General features: G+C 41.3%; 1 protein-coding gene across 4 annotated transcripts in view; it reads left to right on the top strand.

Annotated features, from left to right (window-relative positions):
- Nucleotides 1–10,655, top strand: part of Shawl (Shaw-like) — a 45,628-nt gene that overhangs the window by 1,944 nt on the left and 33,029 nt on the right. For all 4 annotated transcript variants that reach the window (XR_004469108.1, XM_033379727.1, XM_015179826.2 and 1 more), the window contains exon 2: nt 7,447–7,931. Coding sequence is in view for 3 of the 4 variants with exons in the window: in XM_033379727.1 (XP_033235618.1) it covers nt 7,888–7,931 (44 nt within the window). In the remaining variant the exon portion in view is untranslated. The remainder of the gene's footprint in view (nt 1–7,446; nt 7,932–10,655) is intronic.

Below are 10,655 nucleotides of genomic sequence, written 5' to 3'. Positions count from 1 at the left end.
CGACTTCAGACTATCCTTTATGTCCCACCATTTTCCTTCTTTTTCATACACTTTTCATGCGAAATCCCACACGAAATTATTAAAAGATTGCCGTCTGACATTTGGCTTTAATGATTATTGACAAATTCCATTAAGATTTTTGTCCGCAACGCACCACTCGCTCTGAATGTCACTTAATTTTTCCATTAACATTAACTTTTTCCCGAGTTCCAATTACGGTTATTACATAATTTTTTTTAATGGCAAAATTGTCCAAATGATATTGGGAAATAAAGGAAAACCCATTGGAAAATGCTCGAATTAGTGGGGAAATTAAGTTTATAGTTTCCCAACGAATTCTTAAACTTTTTTAGCTTTGATTCAAGTTTTTCTTTGAAACTTTCTAATAATTATTTTCAAATTAGTTGCTCCCTTAATTTCCATAGAGAAAATCTCTTTCAGGAGCGGCCCCAAGCCTATAAGCTCCTTCTCATTAATTTTCCGCTTGTCGCCAGCGAAAGCCGCTGAAAAGTTTCAAGCTTTTTCTTATTGATAAAAATGGGCTACGGAAAAGTTGCATCCACCAGGGGAATGATGACAGGTAGGGTCCTGGTGTCCTGGTGTCCAGGTGCCCTCGGGTCGTCATCTTCCATGCCAACAGGTTATGGAAAATGCCAAGGAAAATGGTTAACGAAATGAGCCCAAAACCATTCGAGTTCGCAATGAAATTCCAAGAAAAATGCCAGGGAATAGAAAAATGTGTCGTTTGAATGCCTGTTGGGGGTGGGGTGGTGGGGCTATGGGGTTGCCATGTCATTGACGACAGCTGCTTTCATGTCCTGTGACCTACTGACTCGCATAGCCTACTTTCCGGGCGCCTACCGAGGAGGAGTACGGATACGGCACTCCAGTACTCCTGGCGGAAGCTGCGCTTAATGGCAGAAATGTCCTTGCCGGCTGCATTTTCCCCGCTGACACAATTAAGTGCATGAAAAATACTTTGAAAATTTAATTAAGGTTCCCCCTCATTGACGTCACCGCATAACCAAGTGAATTTTCTGAAAAGGAGTGCACATTCTTAGATGTAAGTAGTTCGTTTTCGCTTTGTGGCTCCCATGATCTCATCGATGCCTTTGTCGCTTGATTGCCATTCCCCACATGAGCTGGTGATGGGGGGGGGCCTTGATAAGAATTTATGATGATGTCGGTTTCGGATAGACAGTGAGAAACTTCACAGATGCATAGTAGTAGGAAATGCGATATGAATTGATAGCACACGACAAGCGGCAATCAAGGCAGAGATAGTTTCGCAGAGGAATGTGTGAAATATGGGGGTTTTGTTGCCTCTGGCGTTTGCTTTAGAAATTCAATATTCTCCATGCAAGGTCTTCTTTAATTGCAAATTATTTCCCAATAAAATATCCTATATTTATGGGAGCATTAGTTACGCTCAGATAAAATGTATAATTTTGTTTGATTTAATTGCACTTTTACAGGTGCTTAAAAAATGAAATTTCAAGCAAAAAGTTCTCTGCTCAAACATTGATTCTGGGGAGGCTACAAACTTGCTTTATTCAAGATTTGTTTGGATAACCCATAAAATGAGTTTTGCATAAAAATTCGAATTAAAAACGAAACGAAAGGTACCGAATGCAGGCATACACTGGGAAAAAGATACGTATATAAAAAGCAGAATTTACGCCAAAAGAAAAACACCGAAAGCAGAGGGGAAATATATGGAATTGTATTTAGAAATGCCTTTTATTTTTGGGGGCTTTCTTCTTGGTTTTCTCTCAGTGTATGCAAACAGTTTAACATAATCAAATACGGGAGCTTCGACAGCAAAACAATCTGATTTAACCACCAAAAATCCTACCACCTAAAGCAAACACACGTGGATCCGATCCAGAACAGGTTTTCCGGGCTTAGATTCTGCCCCTCCGAAAAATGTAATTTAAGTTTGTAAAACATTTACTTTATGGCAAATAAAATGGCGGTGGTACGAGTATGTGTGTGCCTTAACTTTGGGGCCAAACATGTTTGCTTTTAATTAAAGGCCTTGGGCAACAGAGGGGCGGACAGACAGGCGGACGGGCGGATGGACGGGCGGATGGACTAAGCAAGCTTTTTGACTGCCGAAGCCGCAATTGCGATTTCCGAAGCAGAAATGCAACAAAATGAAATATTTTTGCCATATTTCTGTGTAAAACAACAGAAACAAATACGGCTATATATTTTGCATATTAAAATCTCATGATATTTATGTGTAATCCCGTGATCCATTATGAATCGAAAAAATGAAAAGAAAATAGTTTTACCAGACTGGCAGAGCCAATGCCAATGCCAAATTGTGCCCTCCCTCTGACGCCCCTCACCCTCCCTGCATAGTTCAAATATTTGTTCATGTCAAATATGAAACATGGTCTTCGAATCGAAGCGGTTGATACCCTTTGGTGGTAGATTGCTACTATGGGAGACTTTTGATTTGTATATCAACCTACAGGCTCTTCTGTTTAGCTTTACTAGCTTATCAGAAACATATAGCGGGACAAATATAATTTATAGTCCCTTTGGTTTGCAAGCAGAATCTTAAAACCATCTGAAAGAGCATTCAAAAAGAGAAACTATCTGAAATGCGTGCAAAAAGTTTTGCTCCGACAAAAGTAAGCACTAAAACAAGTTATAAACACACACTCAAACATTTAAACATTCATAAAAGACGTAGTATATAAAGTAGGTATATGTGTATGTTTCTATAGAGAGTCTGCAGTTGGCTGCTGGTTTCAGGGCCATCCTGTTAATGTACTCTTTTTCCTTTGCCCCCCTCTCAAAAAAAGTTACATGAAAACACATCTCGGAAAAAAGGAACATGAGATATTTTTCCGAATGAAAGTTGAGTGATGCGATGATGAAAAATATATGTTAAGAAAAAGCAAAGTACGAGTACGAGTACGAGTAGGAGTACTTTTCTGAGTGAGAAATCAAAAGGGAAATATAAATCCCATGCCGTGCCGACAGCTGCTGGCGGATATTGATAATAAATCTTATGTCAGGAATTTCACTTTCCTTCACTTTTAGTGGTTGTTCTTTCGTTCTGTAAAGTGTTTATTGATGAGCGGTTCGGGTGCATTTTTATTGGGAAATGTTCCCGGGAAAAGCATGGCTCTCCCTGTCTCTGTTTCAGCAATTGAAATATTTTGGGGAAATGGATTTTTGATTTATGTTTGAAGAGGGAGAGGATGTTTTCCTCAAGGGATATTTAAGTAATTGTACTTTTCATTTATTTCAGGATATGTTTTGCTATGATTTTTGGTGTGCTTTAAAGGAAATATGTTTTTCCTACCTAAAATTTAACTGCTATTTTATTGGGAAATACTCGCGGAAAATACCATGGCTCTCTTTCTCTCTCTATTTTGGGAAAATGGAGGTAGAGATATCTTGTGATATCTTAAGGGGTATTATTCATTTATTCCAGGATATGTTTTGCTATGATTTTTGGTATTCTTTGGGTTAAAATTTTGCTCCAAAAACACTTCCTCTTTTTATCTCATCCTCTAAATGAATTCAAATTTCTTTGCATAATCACTTGCATAATATACTTTTTCTGCGGAGAGTATCCTTCCCGTTCCGTTGCCTAATTATTTATGCATCTATCAAGCATATTTCATTGTCGGCGAAATAATAAATGGCATAAATTACAATTCAATTTCTTATGGTCTATTATTTAATGCCCTGATATGGGAGGGAGGTACCGCCACGCCCCCACACACAGGATATATGGTGGAAGCCATAAAGCTGAAGCTGCTGCCAAATAGTAATCATATTTTTTGGTAGGAGCAACGGACGCCCGCCCGCTCTGGATAATCCCATTCGGTACAGGCCAATGGTTTCTTATAGCGAACCCCCACCCCCCTCCCCCCTCGGAGCACAGTCTTTTGCTGTGTCCTTGTCTTGGCGTATTCATAATTCGATTTCTCATGCTTTTGCCTGGCTTTGCCTTCGGTTTTCCCTCTACTTAGAGTCGCCCCATTTGCTGAGTCTCGCCTTTTGCCTTGGCCAATGTTTTTGCGATTATTCTGTGTGTGTGTGTGTGTGTGCTGGGGAGGTGGGGACCCCAAAGGATACAGTGGAGTTGGTCAGACAAACGAATTATGGATTTCTTGCTATTATCATGGCCCAATGCTCTTTTTCTCTGCTCCTCGGCTCGGCTCGGCTCGGCCCCTCCCCTTCACGCCTCATCCTGGATTATTGAGGCTTTATTTTATTGCCATGAACAGGGCGGAGAAAAGGGACCTGTGCTGTGGTCCTGTGTTGGTTGGTTTTCTGATGCATTCGACGTGTTCTGGTTAACAGATTCACTGGGATAGGTTCCTGGTAGGGGTTGTATTTATGGTTCCCATCGGAGTTGCTCTGGAATTAAGATCCTTAAAGGAATGTTACTTCATATTACATATTTCTAAGATATATTTTTGTATGCTTCTTTATCAAGGATATCATCCCTTGGCATCCCATCGAATCGGACTCTCTTTCGGAAAGGTTTTGCCAGAAGAACTTATTTTTTGTTCGCCACTGATAAATAATGTATTTTTAGAGAAAACAGACACTGGCATAGAGATGGAATCTCTCTGTGTTGCTTGCAACATTGTTTGTCATTTGGCCTCCTGCATTTTGCCTGAAAGCAAACAAAAGTCAGAAATAGTTGCCTGGCTCATTTACAATATCAGCCACCAGCCATCAGCCATCAGCCAGCCTTGGCTTGCAATCAGTTTTGATATTTTTTACTGTAGTTTTTCCTGTCTTTGTGCTCTGTCTGTTTCCGCTTTGGACAGTGGACACTGGACACTGGACAATGGACTGTGGAGTGACCTTGTCTCTGGAGAACCCGACTCTCTCCGGAGGAGGAATCCAGTGCGCCCATTGATTTTTGTGAGGGGGTCCCTCCCCTTTTGCTCCTCTAACTCGACTCGATTTATAGCTGCAGCAGCAGCAGCAAAAGGGAAACCCCTTTGGTTTGACCCCAAAAGTTTTCTCCTATTTGGTTTTCCTATAGTTTTGTTTGTTTTTGCTGCTCAAAAGTTTTCCCTTCCCTTCCTGCATTTTCTGTTTCGGACACAAACAATACACAGCCAGCATTCAGCATCAGATACCGATTCAGATGGGATTCAGCGCTATCTTTTGTGGGTTTAATCAGTGGATTTAATGTGGCATAGGAGTGACGGACGTGACATTATGTTAATGCAATTAAAATGCCAAAAACCTGGGCATTTTTCTGGGCCATTTGTGCCATTTCTGTGCCTGAAACAGACAGATAACATTTCAAAAGGAAAACTTTGTGCCTGCTGTTAGTTTAACCTTCAGTTGAACCTTCGAAAACAACGAAAAATATCCCTCTGTTCTCTGTGCATTTTCCTGCAGGCGGAATACAAAATTGGGGGAAAATAGTATTATTATTCAGATTTCACAAATTTGCACATGCGACTGGCACTGGAATCAGCGTCAAGGAGGAGCAGCATCCTTGTTGTACAACTGATTGATTTGAGGGGAGTCATCGAGTCGATTTGGGTCCTCCAGGCCATGTGGCAGGATTGGAAGCAGACACCAGAAGGGGCCAGCCACCAGCAGGCAGTGAGGCAATGAGGCATTGGTGCTGCAGCAGTTCGAGTGGAGGTGAAGTGGAGGCCAACAAAGCCCCAAAGACAAAGCGCGAACCGAAAGCACTCAACGATGGAGGAGGAGGAGGAGAAGATGGTCCGGGGTAGCACTCGGCTTCTGCCAATCCGAATGGTGGAGGAGCCAGGCAGGCATCAGAGGCGGCAGCCACTTAATGAATGGGAAACGAAAGTCTTTCTAAACGCCGCAGAGATTGATGACGCACTTGATGCTGCCTCAGCTGGTTGACTCCTGCCACTGTGCCACGGTGCCTCTTTCACTGACTCTGATGCTCACTCCGAGTCCCGTGGAGACGCCGTTTTGCGCTGTCCTCGCTTCCGTGTCGAGTGTCCTTTTTATATAGTCAGTCACTTGGTTGATCAGTGGAGTGGTCTTGTCGCTGTCTCTCTGCCCCTCTCTGCGTCTCTCTGACTTTTCTGCACTTAACCAACATTTTGTCATTTTGACATGGAACACATGGCCCTACCCTACCCTGCCCTGCCCTGCCCTGGCTGCCGTCCACACGGACTTCTGCCTTCTGCCGCCCGCCACCTTCGCTTAAGTGCGGCCAAGTAAAAAATTTGCATACCCAGCAGAACAGCAGCAAAACTGAATGTAACACACAGAAAACAAAAAAAAAAAAACGAGAGAACGAGGGACCGAGGGACTGCGCTGCAAGTATCTTTTGGCCCAAAAATTGTTACCATAAAATTGCCGCAATGATGAGACACCAAAATTTCCCTTGGTTTTTCTTAGGGGCTTAACTTTTACTTTTCACTTTTTTCTTTTTCTTTTCCCCATTTTCTCTTGCCCGTTCATTCTTTTCGTATTGTATTTGTATTTTCTCGAAATTCATTGCCTGCTGGCGGGGCTGGGCTTATGTGGCGTATGCGTAATTTCTGTCAGGATTTCACTCAGCTTTCAGGATACACTCTGCTGTGGCTCCGGCCCACATTCTGATTTGTAACAAAGCGAAACGATGAGTCGCGCTTTGCATTTCCCGCGTCCCATCAGAGAGTTTTCCTTTGGGGTTTTTGTCATTAAATTTAAGGATCCAAGGGCTCCTTTTAAATGATAAATTTAGCTAATAAATTGTGTCGCAATGGGAGAGGAATACAGGAGATACATTTAATGGGCATTTCAAAGCATTTAAGATGGAGTTTTACTTTCCACATTTCTGGCGAAATTCCCTCCAATTAGACTCCTTCAATTTCGACTTTCACTTAGGTCAATGACAGCTGTCAATCGTATCAGCATGCTGGAACACAATTTGTCACGAGAAATGGTATTTCTGGCTACAAACCGACCTCATAGGCGGTATAGAGGTGTAAGGGACCTCCAGGGGCTGGAAGGTGTGTGCACACTTTGATTGAATTTGATTGTTGAAGACCTCAAACTGTTGCTGACAGCTTCATAGAGGTGGGAAATTGTGTGACAGATGAGAACCACGAGGATATATGTCCCTTAAAGTGAGGCCAGATTCTGCTTTAGAATTTGCACAAATTCCGAAGAAATTTCCCCACAGCTCCACTGTTGAATTTTCGTCCTGGCTCTTCAGGAATTCCTTTCTGAACATACACACAAAAAAATATCTAATTAAATTTGCGTTTGTCAAAGGAAAATAGTTTTCCAGCAGCGAGCGAGTCCTGTGTGCACTTTTGGGGCATCCTGGGGATTATGGCTCCCTCCTCCAAGTATTTGCATGAATAATGTGTTTCGTAGCCGTGTATCTCTGGTAGGATATTCTTGGATATTAACCGAATTTCTGCCTGATGCTAAAGTCCTTGGAAACCATTTTTGTTCCCTCTCTATTTGCAGCAGTGAAAGGCCAAAGGTGGCGCTCAGGGCCGTACGAGGACGAAGGACTAGGCAAAGCTAAAACCAAAACCCAAAAGCCGCCAAACTGCAACTGAAGAAGGAACTTGCCACCGACTGAAGGAACACAGCAACGGAGCCACGAAGGAAGGGGAAGTGGCAGTGGAAGTGCCAGTGGCAGTGTGGCAGAGAGGCTGCAACCTGTTCCCGAAGTCTAATTAAAAAGCACTGCACGGGAGGCTGCCTGCCGCAGATTGCTCATACGCCCCGTGGAACGCGAGTGTTTCTTGCTGTCTTTTTGTGTGTGTTTGTGTGTGTGCGAGCGTGTGTATGCTGTGTGTGTGTCTGTGAGAGTGCATATAATTTTTCGGTAAAAATTAAAGCAAGGCCTCAAAGAATTACTTTGGGCATGCGGCTGCTGCAGCCACAACTGTTGCATGCAACATGGATGGCGAAAATCGGATTATACTCAATGTGGGCGGCATAAGGTAAGTGTTTCAATTCGAATATTATAGAAAATTTCAACAAATTGTGGCAGATTAATAGAAAGATAGAAAAACTTCCCAATTAAATGGATTTTTTTCGTATTTGGAAATTTATGATATCTTTTCCATTGATTTTTAATTGAACCAAAAAAGAATACAAATTCCATAGAAACAAACATGGAAAATTGTATCTCAAATAGATTATTTTATTAAAAAGAAAGAAATACAATTTATTTAATAAATAACTTCAAATGGAAGCCAACCAAATATTCAATTAGCAAAATGGCCACAAAAATGCACAAAAAATTATTTTTCAGAGGCCAAAAAATCAAAACTATACACTCATAATAAATGAGCAAAAAGTTCTTCAATTAGAAAAGTGGCAACAAAATTCTAATTGCAACCAAATTTAATTGAAATATGAAAAAAGTGTACTTTAAATATTTATGATAAAAAATGTACTTAAAATTCGATGCCAACGGCTTTAATTAATGAAATTGCAACAAAAATTGATTATTTTCCACGAATATTCAAACAGAAAATATCAATATTTTATCACAAAAAGAATATTAAAATCTCGGAAAATACAAGTTTTTCTTTTCTAATACATTGTACATTTGTGTGTGCGATTATTTTCCCGAAATCTTTTTGCTTTGCCATGAATTTCCCTTTGAAACTTAAAGGATATTCAAAGAACTTTTCCACTGGGAAAATGCAGAAGGAAAACTATTTTCCTTGTTTCTATTTACACTCCGGACGTGGCCAAATCACGTCGCACATTTTGTTGATTTAATATATTCACAATAACAATATTTGCTTAGCCATGGACACGCCTCATGCCACACCTCTACACAGGCACCTACACATGGCTCCCATTTGGGCCATGAATAGTGTTTTCCTTTCTGGACAGGATATTGGCTGTCCGAAGGATAGTTCGAATGTGTTTCCGTCATTATTTGGGCAGAAACAATGGATACACAATACAGAGGGCCTGTTATCTCTGTGCCTGAAAAAAAAAAACAAAACAAAAATCCACACACAAAAATAGCAACAGGAAATGTTGACTCTTGTTTGTGCCCCATACTGGAATTTCAGTATGTAATTTCATGTAAATAACTTTTCTTCTTCTGGCTTTCATTTGTAAGCCCCATCGTAATCGTCATCATCATCATGTGAGGGACTTGGAGTCCTTGTCTGCTGCTTGAACGCACTTTTCTGGCTGAGAGCATTTATCCAGCTGCAGCTTTTTCCTTGTTTTTCCGTGTCTAGTTAATAATTTATGATTCCGTTAATGGGCGGAGAAGGGCGGGAATGTGAGAGATACGATTAAGAGTAAATCCTCTCTGTTTTTTCCTTCAGTTTTCGGGGTACAGAAGGTACGGATTTCCACGAAATAAATGCCTGTTTTTCGAATTTACATTTTCAATTAAACAAACATAAATTTCAAGTGCTTTTCTTTCTTTTTGTTTTTGTTTTTTGTTGCGAAACGAACCACTCTGACCGACACAAAGCGGGTTAATTTTATTGCTGCCAACATATTTTGGGCTCTCGGTTAACCGCACTTTTCGAAAATTAACAATGCAATTGCTATACAGACAGAAAAAAAAGATGCATCTCTCAAACGGAACCGCAACACTGACCACACAAACAGAACACAAATAAAAAACGAGGCGGAAACCCTATAAAAATGTGTAGAAAAATGCATTTTGTGGCCCCCCCTAAAACGCAAGGCCATTAAATTGACACATTTCTGTGGGGAAAAATAAAATATTATACCATACAAAGGATCACTTGAAAGCGAAGGGTTCGACGGGGGGATACGTATATGTATTAGCGGTAGTCTACCGGCACTACCGACTAAGGGAATACCTATTACTTGGGGACTAGAAAAAAAATTGGAAAATGATTACCAATAAAAGGGCTTGCATTTGTGGTGGACTTTCTTCTTTCTTTCCTGTAATAAGCATTCGATTTATAGATAGTATCGATACATACCTATTTATATTTCTACTAAAGTAGAGCTTGATATCTTTCAAGTGATAGATGCTACAGCTTATGCCAGATCTTAGCCAATCTAGAATGCCTTGCCTGTGGCATACAAACCTTCCGCATGAATACACCCGCCACTTGTACAGGGCGGGGTATCAAAATGCCTTTAGTTGTACACAAAATACATTCTCGTACATTTAGTGCAAAGCCGACATTTGCCGTCTAAATGGATGAAAGCTTCGCTTCGGTTTCAGTTTCGTTTACAGTTTTGTGGACTGCAAAACTGGTGGACTGGTGGGGGGTTGGTGGCTGAGGGGAGCGGTGCGGTGCGGTGCGGTACGTCTGTGGAAGTGAGTGTTGTAATATGTCACACTACTCGAATGCTTGTTTAAGCCCTCTGCAATGGCGGTGTGTATGTGTGCGTCTGCTTCTAGGACGGCCCCGGACTAGCATACACTTTTCCATAGCATACTTATGCGGGCTCCCCGACTTCCTTTCTCCTCCTTGTGCTGCCGCTGCTGCCTGACTGGCAGCCTGCTGTCTGCTTGCCGACGTTTTTAGCACACACACACACACACACACTTGCATTGTTTGCCAGAGAACTGCATGTGTGTGTGTAAATAGAATACATTCTCATTCCATTGTAAGTATATTCCTCTGTAAGTTGTTTGCTATTTTTCTCCTTAAAAAACCTCGTGTCGCCTTTAACAGGAGAGAACACTGTGGCAGAGCTGTGTT

The sequence above is a fragment of the Drosophila pseudoobscura genome, chromosome 4 (assembly GCF_009870125.1).
Source record: "Drosophila pseudoobscura strain MV-25-SWS-2005 chromosome 4, UCI_Dpse_MV25, whole genome shotgun sequence".
In the NCBI taxonomy this organism is placed as follows: domain Eukaryota; kingdom Metazoa; phylum Arthropoda; class Insecta; order Diptera; family Drosophilidae; genus Drosophila; species Drosophila pseudoobscura.
The sequence above is the reverse complement of the archived record's forward strand: the minus strand, read 5'-3'. Positions and strand labels throughout refer to the sequence as shown.